Below are 25,616 nucleotides of genomic sequence, written 5' to 3'. Positions count from 1 at the left end.
GTACTGTGGCTTAGTGTATTTGCAGGAAAGCACATTTTACAAAGGAAAAAAACCCCCAAAAACCCAAATTACTCACTGTTTCACAGTTTGGAAAAAATAAATGAATAATTAAAAAAAACGAGAGACAGAAAAAGGGAGAAGTACAACAGCATTTACCATCCATTTGCGAGAGAGTGGTAGGTGGGTCCAGAAAGAACAATCCAATCAACTTCAAGTCCCTCCCACAACCATGGGCATTTCCTCTTTTGAATTCAAGCAGTAAATAATTTAACTTATTATTAGTGTGTTCTCTGTCCATAAAAGTCACCAACTGCTCCTCCAGTCAGAAAATTAGCCCTCCAGCCAGGCCGGTCAGCCAAGCGCAGAAAATAAAAACAATCCCAAGAAGGAACACTGAGTACCTCGGAGCAAGAGCATATATTCCTCAGTCCAATGAATGGAGAAAGGGGAGAGACTGCAGTGTATGTTATGGCCTCTTAAATATTTATAGATGTGCCTTTAAAGGTGAATCTTTAGCCCAGAAATCCATACATCAATAAATCAGACAGAACACAAGGAATGTAGTGAACGTTCACTAACTTCAGTGAAGAACTATAATCGGGTTCACATTGGAAGCTTACGGTGTTGCTGCAAAAATGTTTTGCATTTCTGACTGAGTCAATATTATAGCATTAATTAGTAAAATAAACAGGTACAAAATAGTTGCAAATTCATTATCTTTGTTATTTAATCTGTTTGGGTCATTCTTTGCATTAAGATGAATTTAGGATAAAGAAATAATATAATCGCTTCACCCCTTACAATAAAATTTTATTGCAGCCCACCTCTGGGTTCATTATACTCATGGATGACCTGTTGTGTATAACTGAATGGAATAAAAATTATTAACAATTAATTGAGATGCACACACATACACACACACACACACACACACACACACACACACACACACACACACACACACACACACACACACATGCTCAGTATGCTCACATATATGCACACAAATGAAGATCAAAAACCTTTTTGGCACCTAGTCCACACTGCCTGCAAGAATGCAGAGATTTTTCTCTTCTGAAGTGTAAAATACTGTATATACACTGTGTTTTCAACAGATGCTTCAGGAAACCAGCCTTTTGTCAAACTATGCGACTCTATGGAAGGATGAGGGAAATCTTCTGTGAGCCCTTTACGTCTTAAAATGTTATGGCATAAGTTACGTCTGTTGAAAATGTCTGCGGGGTGGCAGCTAAACACAACAACCCGCTCCCTCCTCCACTGACTGTGAGTGATATCTCATAACCTCTATAATCTGTGGATGGAGGACCAGACAGATAATCCCATCATAAGAGAGGGAAACACTGGACTTTTCCTAATCATATTCTGTTTGTAGCAGCTCTGGAAGAGAGAAATCCCTACTGATTACATCATTTTCACACGTCATGAATCTGCCTATCCTACAGGCCACGGTAGAGGAGCCCAGAGGGAGTAGGGCAACACAGACTTTATCAGATCATAAAAGAAATTAATTAATCTTTTTAAAAAAATGATTCAAAACAAGTTTATGTTGTTGGTAATTTAACATTTTTAAACACTTTGTATTGGCCCAAGTGTGAGGACCTGAGCATAGTACCTTTGAAAAAACTGTCCTGAGAGCCAGCTGAGTCCTCCATTCTGCAAAAGGTGACTGGTAGAATGAGAGCAGACTAGATCAGACAACACAGGTCAAGATGACAAAAACACAGTCTCACTCAAGCCCAGTCCAGCCCAGGCCATTCAGATGAATGTAAGCATCAGCTTAAACTGAGTTAAACCTTACCCAGCTAAACATCAGTGCTGATGCTACAGCTGCGTGTGAACATGTCCCTCATGGTAACTGAACGGGCAAGGTTTGGTTTACGATAGTTTGAAATGTTTACAGGCACTGGCAGGTCCAGATCCTGCTGCTGGACACTGCGATAGCTGATCCGGTCCCCTCCGTTCCTCAACCCATCTGGTTGGTGGTGGAGCTGCGGCTGAGGTGGCTGGAGGTAGAAAGGCATCTCATAGTGTGTACAGGATGGGCAGAAGGTCTGCGATCGTGTCAGTTTCCTGGCCATTGGAGGGGTGGAAAAAAGGGCAGGGCCATTTGGGATGGAGGAGGCGGCGGCTGTGGCCGCCACAATGTTGTGATTGGAGTGAACCGGCGGGAGGCGAGATGTAACGGCAAAGTCTGGCTCCTCCTCCTCCGACTCAGACTCTTCCTTCTTGCAGCAATAATACTGATAGAAACAGAGGGACGAGATGGACAAAGATGAAAAAAGTGGTGACGAGAGAAGAAAGAAGAAAATGTACCAAATGATGTCAAATGTGCATGAGAAAGAGCTGTCTCAATGATCACTCAATTATCTCTTGAGAGGTTCTCTTGTGTTGTAAACAGACTCCAGTTTTCAGCTGAGGTATTATGGTTGTGGTATGACCTAGCTCTCAAATTAATTCCTGGCATCTTGCCATCTAATATCTGCTGTAATTTGGGGATTACTTTTGATCCAGGGAAATGTTGTCAGGAAAGGATCTTACAGTTTCCCTCTAGCTATGTTACCTGGTTCCCAGAGGATCACGGTAAATGGACTGCATTTATGTAGTGCTTTTATCCGAGAAGCTTTAAACCTTGCTTCTTATTCATCTTTTCACTCCCACAGCATGCATACTAAGTTACTATTCATGGACCCCTTCACTTTTTGTACACGTAATATGAATTTAACTAATTTACACTTAATAACAATGATTTTGGGGGCAATTTTCTTTTAAAGAGAGAAATGAAAACATTTTTAATTAAAATTATTTTGCTACTGCACGACAAAACCGGTTCAGATAAATTAGAACCTGAGGGAAGTCTACCTGTGGCAAACTCCCACAGGTAATGCTGAATGTTAGCATGAAAATCGAGAAAACTGAGGAATTCTCTGTGAGACAAGGAGCAAATGTGTAAAACCATTTATAAAGCTTAGGCCTTAATAACTGTGATATGAAAGAAGTGTGGAAACACCAGGTATCCTCCTTGAGTTGGTTGTTAGGGAGGCATCCAAGAGCTCAACCTTCACTTTAACAGCTCCTCAGCAGAGACGGGAAAGACAACTACCTCAGCAGCAGCTCATCAACCAGTGCTTAAAGATGTCCAAGTCAGTACATATGGCAAACACTTGGCCTTGTTTATTACCTTGCTAAAATGACGCATGGTTATTACTGTGCCAAAAATGACAGTCTCTATTTTCTGAAGGGAGAAAAGAAAGACGTGTCCCAACACATAGTGTACTCCAAGGCTGAGGTTCACTACTGAAATCTTTGCCATTCTGCCTGCTGTCCACATCTTGCTCAGTTGCACAGGTGTGGAAATGAGTGCCAGTATTGATGTGTGTCAGCAGCCCATAATGTCAGGTAGATTTTTAGCTCGCCTACAGACCGCTGAAAACTACTTTAGGTGATTGCTAAGATTCCTTTCCTGTTTTTCATACGATTTGTTTGGTAACAAAAAATGAAATGAAATTGTTCAAATTGTGATGAACTCACAATAATTGTAATGAGTTTCTAATCCTGGGCTGACAGAGCCGGGGGTCTTTGTCCTCTGTCCATTTTATATTTTGAATGATCAGTTGTGTAATTTAAAATTTTTTGGAAAACCTTGCTCTCAATTGGTTTTCCGTTTCCACCAGAATCAGATACAATTGACAATGCATTAGCATAGTTTTACAGATTAAAGCGGCATGATTACTCAACTCAAAGTACAATCTCTTACCTGCAGTTCTGCAAAAAGTAAATACAACGAACAAAACAGATGATGTCTCACCTGCAGCCTACAGTAGCACAGTACTGCAATGATAAGGAGTAATATAACCGAAGCTAGAATTCCACCAGTGATGACCACAGTCCCGGCTGTCATTCGAATTGCTCTCCATCAACACCCTGCAAAGAGGAAGAGGGGGGAAGGAGGGGAAGAAAGGAAGAGACAGGGAGTGGTGGTGGGTGGAAAGAGTTGGAGCATAGATGAGGGTAGGGGGTGAAATGAAGGAGCAAAAAGGCACACAATTCATCAGTTCAGTAGCTTCATTAAGTAGATTATAACTGTGTGTCATCTCAGTGGTGCTTATTGAATTATCCAGCAGCTAGGAGACATGTAATAGAATCATCCCACAAGTGCTGCTTATAATATAGACAGCATCTCAGACTGAAACACATAGAAAAAAAAGAAGTGTGTGAGTGAGGGGAATCTGTTCAGCGGCAGGGCGGAAAAAAAGGATGAATTGCAGAAATGTCGAGAGGAAAGAGGTAAACGGTTGCACAGATAGATGAGGAGAGATGCAACAACAACAGGGTGCAGTCAGTTTGGAGAAATGATGTGGCAAGTAAAATTTGCAGTCAAGCTCACCGAGATATTCTTCATGCTTCTGTGGTTCAACAAAGAACTGATAGGAACCCGTCCAAAAACAATATAATGTGAGGTGGTGTGCAAAGGAGATCGTCAAAAGATCAATCAGCAGGACTGTTGTAAACAGCCGTGACCTGTGAATTCTGATATTAAGTCAAAGGTCACAGCAAAGAGAAATGCAAATCCGAACCCAGGAAATTTGAAAGTGGATTCATTAAGTTATAACATATCACAGTGCTCAACTGCCTGTCTTGTTTCTAAGTTTTCTTCTATGTGATTCACAGCTTCCAAGCCACAAGTCAGATTGAAGTATTTTTGACCGATACTTGTTGGTTGAAATGTCTTGGTTTACATTTCACATCAAGGTGGAAATTATGCAGCTTGAATTCTACAGAATATCAGAAGAAGACAGGTCCATTAGTTCCGTGGTTCCATTTAAGAAGCTAAAATAGTGAAAGTAATTGCACAGTGGTGTATAATTCATATGTTATTATTCAATCTCAGTGATATGTAATATTTTTGAAAAACCTTGAAGGCACTTATCAGATGTGGGCAGAGACCTTTTCCCTTCATTATAGCCGCAATCTGGAAGTGTCATAGAACCGCACCAACACACTGCATTGTGGATAATTGCTTGAAACCAAAAATAGGCCAGCAGGCTTGTTGCTAAGCTATGACTCATTGGTGCAAGCCATTAACAGCAACAAGCACACTGCAGTATAGGTCCATGTTGTCAAGATCTAACTTAACTGTGACATGGGCAAACACTAAAAAAGAAATACTAAAAATAAACACGACCGCCACCAAATCTTGCAGTATCCAGTTTACCCTGACTGCTGCTTTAATAACATGATGTGAGCAATGCTGAGCATCCATTAGCTTACTCACGTTAAATTTACTGTCAGCTGTGTGTCACTGGGCATTTGGTATTTAGTATGACACCTGACACAGTGACCTTCTCACACGGTCATTAGATTTAAGTGAAACTGTTTAAACTGTAGACTGTATAAAATAATCTCTCAGCATGATGTGTCTCTCCAGAGATGCTTTATAAAGTCAGAATAGATGTCTCTATGGTAGCTACCATCCCTATTGACAAACACAGCACAGCTTCTCCTCACTCAAGCTTCAATTCAGCTGGACTCTAATTCAATCTGCAGGCCGCACAGTGCACCAACCAAATCAATATGGAGGACAAGAAAGAACAGAGCATTTTGGCCTTAAAGGCTTCTAGTTTAATTGATAGGGAAACGTGGTGATTCGATGGCAATATGGTTGCCAGGAGAATAAGAGAACAGGATGTTCAGGTAGCGCTAAGCAACATTTGTGTATCCATTTGTTTTGCACCTTTATTTAGTAGAGTGCATAAGAAAAGTGACAGAACAATGACTGTGGCTAGGCTAAGCATTTGTTACATGAGCAATAAGAACTGAGCATTAGTAGTTTAATGATTTGCGTGCAGACTATCAGACCTTGAAATGTTTGAGTTTTCTTTATTTACTTTTCTAAGGATAAGCTTAAAGCTACACTAACATTTTGTTATTATTGTAAAATACTGTAAAAATATAGCCTGTTTTATTTGATTTTATAACCTGCAACCTTACTTTTTTCCGGGCCACTCTTACTGCAGGGGCTCTTTTGGATGATTGCAAGCAGCTGTTTTAAAGACCAATTGTCTGCCACCTTCCAGCTTCAAGCAATAGATAAGCTGAATGAATAGCAAGTCAACAAAGTTAAATATTTATCATCTTTCTCCAGAATCTTAGGGCAATATCCTGGATGTTCATGGACAATATGAAGATGACAGCCAATGTTGCTCTGACGAAAGGGTTTACAATAGTTTCTGCCTAAAATATGATATGCTGGTCTTTAACAATCAGTTATTATTAAAGTTAAAGACTTCTTAAATAATAAACATATAATAATGACGATGATGATAATAAACAGATGGGCACATGAATTAAAAAGTGATATCTTTAGGGTGCTGGGGCAGTATAAATGAGTATTATTTAGCAGCATTTACCTGCATCCTTTTGAGAGCATAGGGCACAGCTTTATAAGGTGGAATTAGATTTAAGCACGACTGAAGACAACATCACGTAACAGTATGTGTGTAGACCTGTGTGGCCTCATTTAAGTAACTAACACGGATTCTCAAGCACCTAATAATTAGTGCTGCTTATACTTAGCAGTCTGAATCCCTTCAGTGCAAACGCAGCATGAGACCAGATCATCAGTGTTGGGCTTTTAGACCTTAATTTTTCAATCTAAAACCTTGACTAGTGTCTTTTTTGTTTCACCAGCAGATGGTGACATAGAGCAGTACACGGCCTACATTATCTCAAAAATAGGTTTCAAAAGGAAATAATCAAAATTGCATTTAAATTTCAAATTAAAATACTAGAACGTTAGTTTTTAGAAAATAACACTTGTCTACAGACAAATAAAAATGGATCCTCTAAATGTAAATGAATCTTAAAGCCAAACATCAAGCTCAAACAAGACTGAGATAAAACTCCAGTTATAGTAAGATAAATTTAAAATGAAAAGAACAGTAAAAAAAAATGCCAAAAGTATAAATAAATAAATACCAGTGAATGAAAAAATGAATAAAAGTTGTAATAAAGATTAAAAGGAGACAACACAAGTAAGTCAAAAAAGAAGAAACCACTGACTCTGCAAGTGGGATCTGCTCAGAGAGCATGCTCCAAAGTCAAGGAGCCCTGATCACAAAAGTACAGTCACAACCACTTTTATATATTACTAACTATTCTATATGCTAGAGTGTCTGTATATGCCCTATTTTTTTATTTGTAGGATTTGTTTATATTTTATGAATAATTAAAAAAAATCAAACCATAGAACCACACTCCAAACAGCCGCCTTCCGGTCATATGTCTAATCACCATCTGTCAGAGGTACCAGGGGACCTGCCAGGTCCGGGAACCCCATCGTCAATCCTCAGCATCTCAACATTGTGTGAGATTCTCAGCAACACCTCACACATCAGCACACATCATATATAAGCATGAACAACGTAAGAGCAAAATCAGCTGGACAGCAAACATTAGACTTTACTGTATAGCAGACAGCTACACACCAGTAAGGAAGGAAAAATGTCCATCATGTTGCCCTTAATAGCCCATATGTAAAATCAAATGTTCCTTACATGTGTAGGTGCAATATACAAAAAAGTTGCTTTGTAAAAGACATTACTGTTCTGCCAGTTGCAGCTTGCTTAATTAAAGTGGTTTGTCAGGCAGCAGGCCAAAAGAAAAGAGCACATGCATGATCAGGACTGCGTGCACATAATTCTGACTCGGTGTCATACAAATCCTTTTCTGTCTTGTCTCAAATGATGACGTGTAGACTGAGCTGATTTCTGACTTTTCTCACTGATATTCCTTCATGAAAGTTATTATGGTGTGCACAAAAAAACACACATGTACATGTAGCATTTCTCATTCTGCAGGCTAGGCTGGTGCTGTGTATCTCCTGGGGCTACATTAATCAGATCAGTGTGTGAGCGATGTGTTGCAGCAAGGCGACAAACAGTGTTAATTATTTAACCACACACACTCACGCTCGTGCGCGCACAGACGCGTGCACATACGCAATCCAGACCCCATTGTGAAATAGTGAAATACTGGAGAGAGGCAATCTTGTCCACTCAGCTGCTTTTGCTGGTATTCGTCCACAGGAATGACAAGAGTTAGGGGCAAAAGAAGAATAGCCGTGTGCACACTCGCACACAAACACACACAAATACTCACATGCAATAATTTTAGTAGTAGCTAACATGCTCAGACAGAGGGCTTTGGAATAAAATGCCACGCTTCGATGAAACATGGCAGGGATCACAGCAAAAGGTCTTGCTTGGAATAATGGCTGCTGACAGGCTTTCAGTTCAGTGGGGAAGAAGTACGCAGTAGGTGGTGGATTCGAGTAACACACAAGAGACAATAACATGCCCTGAGAACAATGGGAAGAGCTCTGTTATAATGGTAGCTGTCAAAGGGTGATTTTACACACATTTACAACGACAGAGTGTACCTACACATGGTTCTTTACAGAAATGACAAGATCCAAAGCCTCCTGAGCAGTATGCATTATTTAGCGAAAGAAGTGCTCAAGTTTCTGCTCCAGTAGCTCCAGTTTTCAATCTCACAATCTCAACTGGTAACAAAGTTCCAAAATATGAATATAGGGACACGCAGAAAACAACAATGCCTCATCAACTCTGTCTGATTACAGTTTTTTGGCCCGTAATGAGTCCTTGCTCTTTAATAAGCTGTGCAATCAGGGAGCATTCAACTAGTATAAATGACATAATTTCAACCTGCAGGATGTATACTTTTATTGGAAGACATTATGTCATTTTGTTCGTCATTTCGTTTTGAGGCTTTGGTTTCTGTATTAATTTTGTAAAAAGCACATCTTGTGGCCTTACTTCTCCATTTTTGTGCCTCTCTTCTGTCCTCCTGCCTGTGACCTGGAAAAAGAGGTCAGAACCTCAATTCCTAAAGTGCATCTCAAAGAGAGAGAAGCTTTACAGGAGAGTGGGGATGCATAGGTGCATCATTTGCAAAAGTTTTTTTTGAAACCTGTGATCTAACAGGCATGACACACACAGAGAAAATGTGTTCCTTTTGCATTCATAACTTTAATTAGTTATTTCAGATGATTCCACAGTCAAAATTTCTGCCGACCACACTGTGAACTTAATCAAAAGTAATGCTTGTAATGATGTCATGGTATCAAAAAGTGAAATAGAGAGAAATGTAAAAGTGGACAGCACATTGTGTTACTTTAAACTGAAAGCTTTGAATCACGAATTTCTCATTTTGGTAAAATGAGTCTTGTCCTCGACTGCTCCGCTCATGTGGCAGGGTAAGGATGGAAGGAAAAATGAGGAACCTGTGTTTTTTGGCATTTGTTTTTCCATGACATCTGTACTCCCTGAGTTTTTGTCTTTTCATCTTTCATCTTAATCTTTTTGTGTTTTTACGCTAACATGTCCCCTCGCTTGCATCACTCGTGTCTGTCCCTCAGATCACGACTCCTCCCGGTGAAGATGTGTGAGAGAGATGTGAGAACTCCGTGCTTCCACTGGATCAGATTTGAGGGATGTCAGAATGACTAGTATCATTGCCCTCAGCATACCTTATTTCTTCCTACTATACAGTGTGTTATCACCATAGAGCAGCTCTTATTGATAGATAGATGTGAAATCTCTTTGAACTGTATGTAGATTTTGCATATAAATCATGTTTCACTAGCGGGGCCCACGTCCTCATTTTAGGTATGACAGCGTTTTAGTAGGTAAAGGCGAATGCTTTGACATGAATTGAGCTGCGGTTTGGGGAAGGCCTCGAAGGGGACGGGCCTGGCAGATCCCCATGTACTAAATAGAAGTGAAGAAGTTAAAGAATTGAAAAGGGGAGGGAGGGTGGGGCACATAAACGAGAATGACAGCTTGCATAACTGGATGAACCTATATAGATGAGAACCGGAAGGAGCGTGTTTGGAGGCGTAGTCCTGCTCCTGAAATTCCGATACATCATCTCCAAAAATAGTTTGCATACTCAAAATAAATGATTACTTTTTATACATTTTCTTTATCATGTTTAAACTTTAGAGTCACATTGGGGTAAGGGCCTTTCCCATTTGACAAAGGGGTAAAGGTGGGGTCACCAGTCCATACCCTCTTCTCAAAAATTCTGATGTCCTGGATGTAAATTAATGAGAAAGTGTTGCAGATGCTGCCTGGTTCATTTTTGAATATCTGACACAGCCAGATTGGCTGTTTCCCCCACTGCTTTCTCTATCAGTTTTAAATACATGCATTACTACCCCCCAAAAAAAACAAAAAAACAACTGCAACAAGTTAACATAATATCACCTGAGGTGGTGTCAGCTGAAACTGAAGACTGCTTGTATTAGTAAAATATATACTCTGACTGAACTCTTGCAAAGTTGCATTGTGGGCAATGTCAATCTGGATTAGTAATGCTCAGTATCAGTCCATCAGTGTTATAGGAATGCAGTGATTCTCTCGAGTCTTGGCTATGAGTGTTGCATTAATCTTTTATCTATGGCGATCGATGAGCCTCATTCTTACACTTCCAAGGTTAACTCAAGTTCTGCAAGAGTATGACTGTGTAGATGGTTGCAATCAAAGCCAGTTTGTTTGAGCAATAATCATAAAATTCAATGTGGCAATCAAATTTGAAATATTAAATTAAATTTAAAGAATTCACTAAAAACTACATGAAAAACTACAACTTAAGTTTGTAGTTTGTTTAACATGTTAAAGCACATGCAGGCAGTGACATAAATTCACATCCACTTTTCCTACTATGAGTTTGAAGTGCACTTTTTTTTTCTGTTTTTTTAAAAAAGCTTCTACTTTTTTCCTTTAGCCTTGTTAAATGAACCTGCTCTACATTATCCTCTCGGGTGGCACTGACCCTGACTGGCATTACTCAACTCTGTGTCCCTGACTCAGTCTATACCCGCATAAAATATCACCTGGTACACAAAATATCTTTTGCCAGCATTTGTGTCCCTGGACCCACCTTCAAGAATAATGACAACACACACCCAAAGCTCAGGATAACTGAGGTTTTTTCTTTGGTAGACAGCAATCGTTTTCATCCATCCTGTGTGTCCTAGCATTACCTAGGCAACATGTCTGTAATTAGTGCCCCTCTATGAATGATATATCATAAAAATGGCTCTCGGCTTGTGTGAATATAGCACCATGAGGACATTTTAAGGACTTAACAGTGACCTGGGGGTCTCTCCATTTAATTATACAGCTTGCTAAATGTGTCTCATCTATCTAAATGACCTTGCTTAGTTGTTCTTCCAGTTCAAATTGCAAACTGAGGTAGAAGGCACTCCTATAACTTTAAATGTGTTGTGCATGGACTAAAGAAATGGAGCATGACTACCCTTCCTTGCTAATAGCATTTTTAGATGTTGACTATTTGTTTTTTAACAGCAGTCCCAATTTATTTTAGGAGTATATATTTGGCAATGTCATGGTACAATGTCATGATATTATAATATTAGTATGATAGTAATGTACACTCATTGGCTAGGTTATTATGCACATCTGTTCAACTGCTTGCTAAGGCAGATATCTAAACAGTCAGTCATATGGCAGCAACTCAGTGCATTCAGGCATGTAGTCATGGTCAAGACTCCAAAACTTCAAACTGAACATCAGAAGGGGGGAAAAAGTGATTTTAAATGACTTTCAACATGGTACGGTTGTTGGTACCAGGCAGGCTGGTCTGAATGTTTCAGAAGCAGTTCTCTGGGAGAAAATGCCTTGTTGATGCCAGAGGTCAGAGGAGAATGGCCAGACTGCTTTGAGCTAATAGAAAGGCAACAATAACTCAAATAACAAAGCTATGCAGAAGAGCATCTCTGAATGCACAACACATAGAACCATGCTAAACCACTTTTATCATACCACAAAGCAATAAATCACATCTTGAGGTGGTTTCTTGAACATGACAATGAGTTCAGTGTACTCAAATGGCCTCCACAGTCACAAGATCTCAATCCAATAGGGCCCCTTTGGAATTTGACAGCTGACAAATGTGCAACGACTGTGTAATGCTATCATGTAAATATGGACCAAATTCTCAGAGGAATATTTTCAACACCTTGTTGAATCTTTATCATGAAGAATTAAGTCAGTTGTGCAGGCAAATGTTCACCCAGCCCTACTAAGCAATGTATTGTGAGTGTATATTACTCCAAGTGTTTTCAAAGCAGCACCATCCACTTTAGCATTATCAACAAGGCAATGTTAGGATTTGTCTCAGTTTTTGGAAAAATCCACTATAGATAATGACGAATAATAATTAAAAAAAATGATGACAAAATTTTTGCATATCCCTATGCCGAAAACAACAAACTTCTCATTTGAAGACACTTAAATGGAATAAATAATATCACTTTTTGTTCTGCTGAAGCTATTAAAAAGGCTATTTACCTGTTAGATACAAAACTCACTGATGATGTCCTTTTACATTTACAATCCACAGGAAGAAGCCATTAGTTCTAGCGATTTCATAGGTGTTCTCTTGTGAGTTGCTCAGGTAAAGTGTCTTATCACTTCAGTATGAAAGAAGCACAGAAGTCAAATTGCACGCAATACTGAAAGATAGAAGCAGACACACTTATTCCACACACTTCTCAGAAGGGTGTTCAAGGGTCTTGAACAGTGTAAAAGCTATAGTTTCCCTTTTCTATGTGGATAAAAATGGGACAAAAAAGTACGACATCTATCTATCTGTCAGTTTATTGTTCTGTCCTCTCATATTAAAGGAAATTAGCTTTCATTTTCAAATCATTTTAAAATAATTGCATACAATCACACTTTGTCAGCCTGCCACTGCACTTCCTACTCCTCCCCACAGCCCTACCCTGTTCTACCCTCCGCTGTGAAAATAATACCACTTGTCTGTGAATGACAGGCTGTAATCTTGATGCCACAGAGAGCTGAAGTCGACTCACAGATCTTACAGTCGGTTGAAATCATAGCTGATGAATTGAAAAGCAGTTGTTAGTCCCACAAGTTAGAAATTTTTAAGTTCCTGTCAAGAGAATGTATGGACTACCTATGTGTGGAGAGAAGGGTTAAAGTCTTAGCGCCAAGCAAAGCCCCTTAATCGAGGCAGGGTGCACATATAGATGTCTATTCAATTTGGGTCACTTGTTGGTTACACTGCTTCTGGTTTACTCCTAATTCATAAAAATGGCTTACAATCAATTTTGACTCTTTGTAGTTATGCATAGTTAGTAGTTATGCATAAAACCTTGCTTTGATCTTAAATTAAATTCTCCAGCTCATCATGCAGTGATATTACAAGCTGAAATGCTTTAAAGTCTGCAGTGAATTTTGCACATGCTTTATTAACAATGTGAGAGGAATTGACAATTAAAGATGCAGTATGAGAAGTTTATTGCAAGGTGCAACCTGCTTTGAATTAAAAACAGGGTGCTAGTTTTATAGATTGAGTTTTATTTTCTTTTTGACCATTCTGTCTTGGTCCATGACTAATCAAAATAGATTTTTTATGCACATTATCTATTATGATTCCTGACTGACAGGAACAATCTTAAAAGTTAGTTTATGTAAAAATCTAAGAGATTTATTGTAAATAAGACCCCTGGCTTGTAAGTTCAGTGTCAGTCAAAATCTAACCACTGGGAAATTACAGCAAACTGTCTCTGTTGTCATTGCAATACTCAGAGCTCTGTTAGGACAGGAGGTCCTAACAGAGCTCTGAGTATAAAACAGCTGTATAAAACATTAACAGGTGATGATCCGCCCCAGTCTGCCCCTATAATAGGTTAATACTTTCATACAAAACATTCAATAGTCATAATTCATTCTAGCATAATTAACATGCACACAGACACACACACACACACACTCGTTTTCATGTCTTAGTGAGGACATCTAATTGACATAATGTTTTCCCTAGCCACTTACCCTAACCCTAACCATCAAAAATGAATGTCTAACCCTAACCCTTAGCCTAAACATAACCATAACCTAATTGTAACTCTGACACTAAAACCACATTTTGAGTCTCAAAAATGCCTTCAAACTCATGTGACAGGCATTTTGTCCCCATAAGGGTTGTTGGTCCCCACAAGTATAGTAACATTACAATTTTGGGTCCCCACAAAGATATGTAAACATAGTAAACACACACAAACATGCAAGCGCGCGCACACACACACACACACACACACACACACACACACACACACACACACACACACACACACACACACAAACCTTCCTCAAGGCTACATAGTCTGTTCAGGTTATTATGACTTTAAATACATATAATTCCATTTTCATTTCCCTTAATTAGCTAGGAAGCTATTAAATTACCTTTGCTCCTTGACACTCGGCACTGAGAATTTTATCCTACTTTGCTGTGTCTTCCTGAGCAAACAGCATGATTCACTGAATTTTAGCTCTTGACCTGGGAGCCAGTTAGTTAGTTCTGGTTGGCTGGTGAGAAATGCATCCGTGCGTCTCAGAGAAGTCGTCTACTGATACGTATGCTCTAACACATAAGCCGTGATGTCAAACAACCATTTCCAATCTGTTGGAAATGGTTCAAACTTTCTGCTTGAAGTCCCTTCACAGCTCAGAGGTAATTGTAAGTTTGGCCTTCAGTTTTGTTTGGTGCAGTGCATGCAAACCCCATGCTGTGTAAGGTTTTCTTGCATGTTTACGCCCAGTATGTGACAGGTTGTCAGTTTGTCAAAAAGAAGCGTGTGGTGAACAAAAGCACATGCCCACATTGATCAGTCCAAGGTCTGTGTCCTGAAAGCGTGGGTGACACAAGTAGGATTATATGAGTGTATAGTTTTTGTGGCATTGCAGTACTTTTAACTTTAACTGAAGTTGAAGCAACCTGAAATGCTTCACTTTTACCAGCATAAATCTCCTCTCTTTGAAATCTTTTCAACAGCCCACGCAACACTTTCCATGTATTTTTTCCCTCTTTTCTCTAAAAGTTACTCTCTTAAATTCAAAAACAGTCATCTGTGTGGTCCTTGTGTGAGAGGAGGGAGGGAGGGAGGTTGTTTTTACAGTCTGAGTCCTCGGCTCTTCTTCAGTCAAGGACAGGCAACCCGATCGCAATGTCCTCACACTGGATAATGGATATTTCATCTGATATTTCATCTAAATGTATGCATTAAATGTACCATATAGCGTCTGAGGGACACACACATTCACACACATCTAGCCAGATACCACGGTAAATGTAGTGAAACAAGAGGTGATGTAATGAAGGTCAATTCATATTATAACAGCGTACTCTGATCATCATAGCGCTAAGTTCTCCAAAACCCCAGCTGTTGCTGTTGATGCCAACATATGGTTTGTGAGTAGAAGAGAAGAGAATCGGTGTTGAAAGAAGGCCCAGTAATCCCTTGCTAGTGTTCCAATGTTTTTGTTATTAGTGCATGTATTCACAGTGACTGGGTTGTAGCTCAACTTTAAATAGGCTAAACTGGGCTGTGTATACATTGTTATTTTCTGTGCTTACCAGGAAGCTTTCTCTAAGGTCAGCTCTTCTCCTTCATTAGTTTACATCCCCATCCCCATTACTCCTCTTTCCTTTGTTTTGCTTTCTACTATTTCCGTCTTCCTCCACCTGCTTCTTCTGTGTCTCTTTACTTATGCCCATTCTTTGACTCTTTAGCCTTCCCTTCCATTTACCATGCTCCCTTTGTCTCCCTCTCTACTCTATGCTCAGCTGGTATATGCTGCCTTGCAGTGGTGTGGCCTGTTTTAAGCATCACTTTGAACAATAGTGCCATTTACAGGCAAATACACTGCAGCTGACACGGAGATGGATAGATCCTGCTGTGCAACACTTTGCACATTCTGAGTCTGTCAAACAACCACATTTACAAGAAGTTACGTAACTCGGAAAATTCTCGGGAGGATCGCTAGTTACTACACATCTGAAGCACGGGTGAATTCATCACACAGCTGTGGCAAATGGGGGGAAAAAAATGCCCTATGGGTGCTCATATCCACCAGATACACACAAAAATATACACACTCACAAAAAAATTAAACTGTGACTCACATGAATATTTTGCATTGACACAAAGTTCCTCTGCTTTTTCTTCCTCCTGAACCGCTTTAGAAAGCCGCTTTAGAAACAATTTACTGCTCACATCTGTGTGATTGTAGCATCAAGCTTCTTTCATTAAAAAATAAAACTTGAGCTCTTTTTATGCATCTACTGCAGCATTGATCTTTTCTAGAAATTACGCCACAGAGGTGCATGTGAGAATGCAAATGTCTTAAGCAGCTGGATCAACCTTCCAGCTCCCTACTTTAAAAATCCATGCACCAAAGTAAATTCACAGCTAGGCAATAGACATTTTGTGCCATGCCTGCATCCCTTGCTTCAGCTAGCAGTCCGGTAGTGAGAACATACCTAATAGTAACCATCTCAAGTCATGTGCTGCATGACAGAAAGGAGAACTCTGAACAATGTTGAGACATGGAGTTTATGTTCAGCTGTTAAAGGGAAAGCTGTGCATTGTGTACTGAGTGTAACTGACAAAAGCTGCAACAATAAGAACTGTTTAATGTCTGACCGCTAACCACTTTTGTGTTTCTGACATGCAACTCAATTAGGTAATATCCAGCAGGTTCAAACCCTAAAGCATCAACTGCTCAGTTATATCCTGTATTATACTTAATACTTTGTCTTTGTCTGCATCTAGGTTCCTTAAAATATCTACTGGTCCATGTTGACACAGCAGCAGACATGTACAAGTAAACTATTTAAAACAAAAAGAAGTTTGAGAATTTGATGGAGAAACAGTGTGAAGGAATGGAGAAATTAGCAGAAGCAGTAGTTTCGGGGAAAAGGCACAAGGAAAAGGAGGGTGTTGAAATACAGAAATAAGCGGAGAACAAAGAAGAGACATACAAAGGTTGCAGAGGGCGCTGTCAGAGGCTGAGACGAATGCCCACGTCTAGTGGAACGTAAAGATGGACGGTTGAAGGAAATGTGCTAAGCTTAAGACTGGTGATGGCTTGATTGTTAGTGCTAATGGTCAGCGCTCCAGAGGCAGTGTGTCTAAAAGTATGAATGGGTCTCCAGTTACTATGGCGACGGGGCTATTACAGACTGACATTTTAGCATCGCCGATTTCATTTTTTGAGTGGGTGGTTTAGTGCTAAAAGTTTCAACCTGACTGTACCTGAATCGACTTCACCCAGTTCACTCACTGTATGTAAATCTCCAAGCAGATCAAAATGAAGCACAGAATAATTAAAAAAAATGAGTAATACAATACAACACATTCGAAAGAGAGAACAAGATTTATGAATAAGATACTCTCTTCTAATGTCTACTTTTGTCTTGTTTAATAACTTTCATGGTAACGCAATTCACGACCTTGCCGAGCTTGCTTGTCTTTCCTTTTCGCGTCATCAATTTCCGAAGGAGTGTGCAGACATTTGAAACTTTTTAGTTTCAGATTTAACATTAACAGCAATGCTTGCATGCTCCAGTGATGAGCATAGAGGCTTGGAAAAGAGCTTTGGACCATGAAGCCTGTAATGAGAACGCCCCGAGGCGTCCTTGCAATACTGTAGATTACAGATGCAATGCAAATTGTAAACTTAGTCTGAGCGATGTGCCGCTTACCATTAGGTTTCTTATGTAATATACATACAGTGCTGAAGGGCATAGACAGGCCACTTGCGCAACAGTTGCAAAATTTAGTCTCTTTACAGAATGGATCTTATTTTTGTAGCTCGGGTCTTCCAGCTGAGTCATCAACACTGATTTTTAGCTGGTAAATTATCAGGGAGATTCCCCATTTTTCCTTTGTTATTGTTCCCTTTTAGGTTTTCAAACTGAAGACAGTTATAGAAGTATCTCTGAACAACTGCTGCCAGTATCAACTATGATCTTGCCTATAAAACCTACTTAACTGGGGCTTACGAGTTTGTAGATATAATATACTGGAATTTGTTTTAGGTAAACAACTGTTTGTTTACAACTTGTCTGACTATCTAAAAAACTCATTTTGATTGACACATTTGTGAAGTAAATGTAGTGATGCTCCCTAGATGCTACTGGGTTTTTGTGTAAGAATGCCACATTAATAATTTACACATATATACTTATATTTACACACAGTAAAAACTTGGTGAAATTATTTGTGCTTGTCCTTTATTCATATCTTTTCTCACATGTCCCCCCTTTTTATTTTACTCATTCTCTTTCGCTTTCCTTTTTTTTTCGTTTCTTTCTCTTTTTTCTTCCACCTGTCATTTCTGGCTTTGCTACCCTGTGCCTATATAAATGAGGCATATGGTAAAGGAGAAATTGGCAAACACATTTGCTTTGCCTCTTGGCAAAGCAAATGTGTTTGGCACAGCAGTGCATTCAGACCATGATTGCTGCCTTCTAAACCTCGCTGAAGACGATTTTGCCAGATATCTAAGCAACACTGAGACTTGATTCAAAAGTCAAAGGTGAAAGGTGCCTCTTCGGTCTTCATAAAAAACACAAATAAAAAGATAATCACGCGTGTTTAAATATGGCTAAAAGTGAGAGGACATCACGTCCTCTTCAATGTAACCTCTCCAGATGACCAGCAGATTCAAACCCAGATCCCTCTTGCTGTGAAATAAAAGTGCTAACCACTGCAGCAGCCTTGAATGGAAGAACAGTAAGTTATGACTCTCCAAAGGCATGCACAAATATAATAGACAGGGATTGTCATAGAAGAAGCACAGGATTTTTATTTTATTTCTCCACACCCTGTTCATGTTCTCTTTCCACACCTCCCTCACATTTCTTCTTCTCTTTGGAATGAGCTTCAGTTTTTTACAAATCACTCACAGGGATGAGTCCAGCTGACCAACAGCCCGCGTACATGCACGTGCTTGTGGCTGAATGTGTGTTGACCACACCGTGGCTCTGTGTTGGAACACATCTGTGCCTGAGTGTGATGTGTGAGCATGTCAGGGTGTAGCTGAAAGGGGAGAGCAGAATGTGATGCTGAGGGGGAGGGGACAAGTGATGCATGGAGGAAGGGCGGAACGGGTGGTGACTGTTTAACATGATCAGTGAACAGCAATATTCCCTTCCCCCAGCCTCAACCCATCCACTCCAATTCCCCTCTCCATATCAGCCAAAACATAGCCATAATGATTCCCTTTCCCAATATAATGCATTTTAACAGTAATTAAGCTGATATGTGAGTACACTTGAAAAAGCCCACGAAAAAGTAGACGTGCCTCTGTAACTGCATTCACTCTTGTCTATTCAAGCCTTCCCTCCTTCTTCTTCTCTGCTTCTCCATTCCTGTTGCTCTGTATTCTATATGGTCTTCTCTCTACACCTTTCCTCATCTTTTTTCATCACCTGTCTGTCTTTGAAATTTGCTTTTCCATCCTACTCATCCTGCTTGTCCTTCAGCTCCCTCTGTCCTCCTCTTCTTGCTGCTGCTGTGAAAACTGTGAGGCTCGTAGAGCAGCAGCAGACAAGTCTCTTATGCTCAGAGGGGGACTTCAGTGTGTTTGAATGTGTGTTCGTGTGTGCACACACATGTTGGAGTATAACACATCTCCCTGGGGGCCAAGGTTGGTCTGAGGGTCATTGAGGAGGTCGCTATGGGAACACAAGCCCCACCTTATTGTTGATTGTTTCAGGCCCTCTAAAATGACAATGTATATTCTTTTTTCTTGTAAGAAACTGACTAGCTTAAAGTAATATTGTAACATGTGACAGTAACAGTCTCAGATTCACAGAAGTACCAGTGAACTGCCATGTAGCCAAGGTCTGCAAGTTATCAAGTAAGTGTCCAACCATCCCTGTTATAGCAAAGCTGAAGTGCAGGAAGTGCAGGTGAAAGTAAGACATTTAGAAATATGAGCTCAAGCAAACAAACACAGGGGAATCCATAAGCAGTGACTTCAAGTTAATTCTGCAGATATACCAAGACAGTAGAGAACAGTGATTATTCATTCGTGGGTAGTTAAAGCATCCAATAGAGCTTAACCTAAGAATGAATAACTTTTCCTTACACTCCTCTGATCCCTCCAACCATCCACTTAACAGCAAAAACATGAAAAAAAAAATATGGAATGAAATTGATTTAAAAAAGTTTTAAAAATAGTAAAATGATTTCTCTTATTAGACCAAAATACTGTTAAAGCTTGCCCAAATTCCCTGGTTAGTTGACATTTTAGCTGGCTAATTGCTACTACAGGCACCATAGTGTTTCCAAAACAATCACTAGAGGGTGGGTTGCGTCATGTGCGCCATTCCCTAAGGAATTTTGTCATTTTAACTCCATGTAGTGAGATATTTTAGCATTGCAGGGCTTTTATGCTGCTGGAGATCCATTTGCACCAAGCCTAAAAATATCTGCATACAACAGTTTGGATATGACCAGAGCTAACAGTTGGTGACAGTAGCTGTGGCTCACAAACCATGCTGTTTTGTCAGCTTGTGGCAAACCAGCCAGCCAGCATGTGTTTTATACAAAACACTGAACCTGCCCTCTGCCTTTACCCTTTATACTGTGTCTGTACATATAGGCTATCTCTCTGTGTTAAATTACTTAAAGATTTTGAAAAACACTCCACATGTACACAGTGCATGTTGAACGTATGGCATATAAACAACTTTCAAGTTTTGAAATGTGGAAAAGAGTAGACTTCTGCCAACCTAACATATGGAAAGTATCTGCCTCTCTCCGTGGTGCTGAAATTAGAATCTATCTATCTATCTATCTATCTATCTATCTATCTATCTATCTATCTATCTATCTATCTATCTATCTATCTATCTATCTATCTATCGTTTCTCCATGTCTAAAACAAAAACAGCATGCATGACTTGATAATCACAGTCGACAAAGAAACACAAAGGAAACATCATGGTACAACACAATCTTTCTTCCTTCAAGGGTAAAGCATTACCTTCAGAGATAAGAGGAATTCGCCGGGTCACATTGAGGGTAGGGGTGGCTCCTTGGGGCTCGGGTCCCGACCTCGGTAGGCTGTAGTTTGTCAACCTCAGTGGCGAATAATGACACCAGTGAACACGCCGACAAAAAAAGCCTCCAATGTCGGTAAAGATATGAACTAAACGCTGAAGTGCCTGCGATCAAAGTGGAGATGGAGTTCGACTCAGGTCAAAATAAAACCCACCGGGCCTGGTTCCTCTTTAGTTGCTAATTAAAAACTAGCAGATACGCCCTTTGCAAACAAACAAACAAAAAATGTCCACCTTTAACATTCGTATTCTTTGTACTGAAGACTACTTCTCCACGCACAGCGTTGCCATGCAAAACATTTTCTTTCCAGTTCCGGACTTGCAGAGAGACCACTGAAAAGCACTCCGGTAACAATGGTATGATGTGATCTGTGGAAGATGCTTTTGAAGCAGGCAGGCAGCAGCACACAATTCCATCCACCGATTGTCTGGAGTTGCTTGAACGGTTCCTACTGGTTAACCGAAGCTGTCCGCAAAATAAAACACTCCTACGCAAACATCATCATCATCAGCCTCGGCAGCATGTGTGTTGGAGGAGGAGACGGGGTGATGCGAAATCTCGCCATCTCTATTTCAACAGCCAGTTCAGTACCGTCCAGGGAGGTCGAGGTCAGATATTTGTTGTTGTGCTACTCCAGGTTCCGCCGGATTTCTCCCCCTTCCTTCCTATTCACAGTATGATCCGCATGTGAACGTTCTCGCTTAAAAAAAATGCGACTAAGCAGCAGAAAGCCACAAAGTCTCTGCAGATAAGTGGTCACAAAGAATATTGGTAGCTGTTTATTTAGTGCACGGCTGTTGGATTTCCGTACGTTTGCTGATTCTTTCAGAGCGATGTCCGGAACTGCGCGGAAACGAGTAAACTGCGCTTTAAATCCAGAGGTGGCTCAGTGCCTGCACACCCAGAGAGTACTAAATGCAGCCTGGAGTGTACAGTCTGGGAGATGGCGCTTTAGTCACAGGCTCAGATTGGCTGTGGGTGCTTAGAGAGAAGGGGGGATTTAAAAGAGAGGGACAACATGCTGTTGATTTTCGACTTCCAAGTTGAAGTGCGTGAGGTGTGGGGGGACTTCCAGGCATGCAAAGCTCCTTTGTTAAAAGATGCCACCAAAATTTCCGAATTTCTGAAGCCCACTTACAAACATGCACTGATACACAACTGCACTGGATATAAAATTAGTTGCATCATCACTTGTCCAAAAATACTAACAGCTGACAAGAGCATGGTGAGGAGGTGGCGAGAAGTAACCTTCACTATGTACACTGGGACCCTGAAGCTGCTGCCACATTCAGGAGATTAATTAAGATTCCCACTTACAGTGACCGCAGTTAATCACTCATGCTATACGCTTATGCTGCAGCCAAATCTATAAAGATAATTTAAAAAATTACACGTGTCCTATGCCCAAGGTTCAGCCAAGTTGGAAAAATAAACCGTTCCTCTGTTGGGAACAAAGCATTCAACTCCACTCTTTTCTGGCATCGTTATATTATACTCAATTGTATATACCATTTGTATTTTATTTTATTTTATTTTATTCCATTTTATTCTATTGTGTACAGTTGTGTACAGTATCTTTTTCTTATCATATTCCAGTGTTTTTCTAATTTTTCTATGTAACTTTGCACTGTCCACTTTCTGCTGTAACAAAACAAATTTCCCATGTGTGGAAGTAATAAAGGTTATCTTATCTTATCTTATCTTATCTTATCTTATCTTATCTTATCTTATCTTATCTTAGAATTCCACCTGAGTCCTGAGACAAGTCCTTCTTTATGTGTCCCTCTGTGAAATTCTCCTTACTCAGTCCCTAACAAATCCTCAAGACTAGAGGACATATTAGGACATTTCTGTGGATGAGAAACTGTATGAGATCCATATGTGCCACAATATTCTCTATGTTGATCAGCCTCTGAGTCTAAATGGTTTCACCTCTTATTCCCTCCACTTCTTTCTCTCGTTTCCTACCTTGTAGTCCAGCCTCTCTTCCAATTATCCAATTCACCCTAAAGCTGCTGGCTTCTTACATTTTGATCAGACAAGAGGTAGTTTGCTATCATATTAAGGATAGCAGTGTGACTTTTTATTGCATTCATTCTTCTAAACTGAAAGCAGTGGAGATTAGTACACTTTGAGAGTCTGCCGTGCTGAAATATTTATACAAGCAGAGAATGAGATGGCTGCTTGGAGTGGTCATGTCGAGGTGAATTTGGCTTTTATCCATTGCTCCCTCTCCCTGTGTGTGTGTGTGTGTGTGTGTGTGTGTGTATACACACTTGCAAACAACGTGATGTGTGACAGAGTGGCCAGTCTGTGACAGCTTCTGCTTCTGATTCAGTAGCAGAATTTAATAAAAGTGCACTAAGTAACATCAGTTTTGTTGGAGTTTAATTCCACATCTTAGTACAGTCCTTTTCCCCCCTCAAAGCTGGATTAGCAAACAGACAGGCAAAAGTGGGCTACTGCCTTGGAGCCCCACACCCTTAGGGGCCCCGAATCACAGGATCACTGCGTGAGCATTTGAAGTCTAAGTGAGACTATATGTAACTTTAGAAAGAAGAAGTAAAACAATCCTCGTTGAGTAACAGAAAATTGAAATTCAAAATCAATAAAACACTCTTTCTCACTTCACTACACTCTGGGGCTTGATGCTCCAGTTTTGCTTACTCTGGTAGCTCATTGTGACTAACATTAGCTAACATTAACACAGTCAATACTGTGCCAGTTACACAACCTTTCCCTCATTGTCACTTGTTGTTGTAATGGTCATTGATCAGCAAATGTTACATTACTTTAAATACTTCAAGTATAACTCAAAAACAGATCCCATGTCAATAGTAGAACAAATTCATTCATTTGCTGTATTGATATTAATATGATCTAATTTAATTTCCCATCCAGGGAATGGAATTCCCTATAGTCACAGGTCATTAAATCACAGCAATAGAAGACGATGATGCAAGACAATGACATGATTAAAAGACTGCATGTCAAATCTTAAAAGTTGCACTGATGTAGAAAACTGAAAACATTCTTGTATATTCATAAAGAATAGAATAGAATAGAATAGAATAGAATAGAATAGAATAGTCCTTGATTGTCACTGTACATGTACAGTGAAATTGTGGGTGCTCCACACCAACTGTGTAGGAAATATAAATAATAAGACAACAGGAATACATAACAAACAAGAAAAATAGATGTAAAACAACAGAAAGGCAGACATTAAAAGGGCAGGTAGCAAAGTGAATGAAGTGAATGCAGTGCAAAGTGCTACAGTAAAAAACAGATGTCACTCAAAAGAAAAAGACTATTGTGAGATGCAGGGCTGTTTTCCATTGCATTTCTGCTTTAATTAACTTTTGCACTGTAGCAAAGTACAAAACTCATTCTTTTATAATCTTTCATTCATTGTGCTTCCACACAGGCTTTTGTGTGCTTAACCGTGAGAAAAGCTGGTGGAGGGAAACACATTTAAAGCCTTTTGTGATTTTTCATTATATAGTCTTACATTGGTAAATGCCCATATTAGTAATGGACAAAGTTTCTTATAATAAAGTCATCTTCTGTACAATTAATCCCTGCAAGGCCACAATGCTTCAGAATGCTCTCAATGCTGATCAAACCTTTTATCAACAAGTGGCAGCCAATGAGAGGAGAGCTGGCTTAAAGTGGCGGGGTCCTTAAAGAGAGGTTAGCTAAAATGGAAATGAAAATATATGTAAGGGAAATAGGGGGAAATATAATAAAAGGATAGAGTACAAAAAGAAATCCACAATGTACTGCCAGCTGCTGCACCTGTAAGAAAGAACAAACATATAGCACCTGGAACACAAACATTTGAAAATACACAGACACATGAATCAACAATCTTCTCGTAGTGAATGTGTGTGTGTGTGAGGGAGAGAGAGCGAGAGGGAGTCTGAGCATGCGTCTTTGTCACAAATGTACTTGATAATGAGGGTGGAAAGCTGCAATAACGGCCCCCAAGAACCAGAGACAGACAAATATGGAACCAGGAAAACCATGCCATCCACAGTCCCCAAGAGTACCAAAGACCTGAGGCAACACATCTCGGCGACACCCGCACATCCATCCAAGCAGGAGAAGGAGGGAGGCCCCAGGCGGGGTGTCCATGGCCAAAGGTGAGAGTCCCAGAGGACAATAGGAAATGGGAAGTCAACCTTACTAGAGGCCAGCCACCCTGGTACGACTTGAGAACCAACAAGGACCTGCATCTCAGGGAGGGGCAGAAGCGTCCAGCAGGGAGTGGTGACCATGTCCCACAGGGACGAAGGCTCAGCAAGCCCCAGACCCAGCCATGGACACATACACTCATACAGACCATTTGCTCATTCACTTTCTCTCATCTACACACTAATGACACACAGAGAGACATAAACACACATGCACACACCCTCTACTTTCAAGGTGTCAGCAAGCAGATGCCACCCTGAACCAGCAGCAAACTGGAGCTTTATTGTTTGGGAGATAGAAAACAGAGCTTCTGAAAAAGATGAATCCAGAGCCAAAATGTCTTCATCATTTAGTTTCGGTAGATTGATATTTTTAAAAGCATTAGTAAAAACATAGTATAAACATTTTTACATGA

The 25,616-nt window shown here is 40.0% G+C and overlaps 1 protein-coding gene across 1 annotated transcript; it reads right to left on the bottom strand.

Moving 5' to 3' along the window:
- Positions 1-905: 905 nt before the first annotated feature.
- fam163ba (family with sequence similarity 163 member B, genome duplicate a) lies at positions 906-21,903 on the bottom strand. The gene is made up of 3 exons (XM_031758796.2): positions 20,928-21,903; positions 3,827-3,942; positions 906-2,261 (listed from the first exon to the last, which is right to left on the bottom strand). Exons 2-3 carry the CDS (start codon positions 3,917-3,919, stop codon positions 1,824-1,826), a joined length of 531 nt encoding a protein of 176 aa, XP_031614656.1. The 5' UTR covers positions 3,920-3,942; positions 20,928-21,903; the 3' UTR covers positions 906-1,823.
- Positions 21,904-25,616: the final 3,713 nt, after the last annotated feature.

This window comes from Oreochromis aureus, linkage group 7 (assembly GCF_013358895.1).
Source record: "Oreochromis aureus strain Israel breed Guangdong linkage group 7, ZZ_aureus, whole genome shotgun sequence".
NCBI classification, from domain to species: domain Eukaryota; kingdom Metazoa; phylum Chordata; class Actinopteri; order Cichliformes; family Cichlidae; genus Oreochromis; species Oreochromis aureus.
This window is presented reverse-complemented; position numbering and strand designations above follow the sequence as displayed.

What these genes read in the sequence shown, in the direction of transcription:
- fam163ba (XM_031758796.2), bottom strand. Translation starts at nt 3,919, where the DNA reads ATGACAGCCGGGACTGTGGTCATCACTGGTGGAATTCTAGCTTCGGTT. An exon ending in TGTGCTACTGTAGGCTGCAG is followed by an intron (nt 2,262 to 3,826) that starts GTGAGACATCAT and finishes TGTTTCTATCAG; the next exon opens with TATTATTGCTGCAAGAAGGA.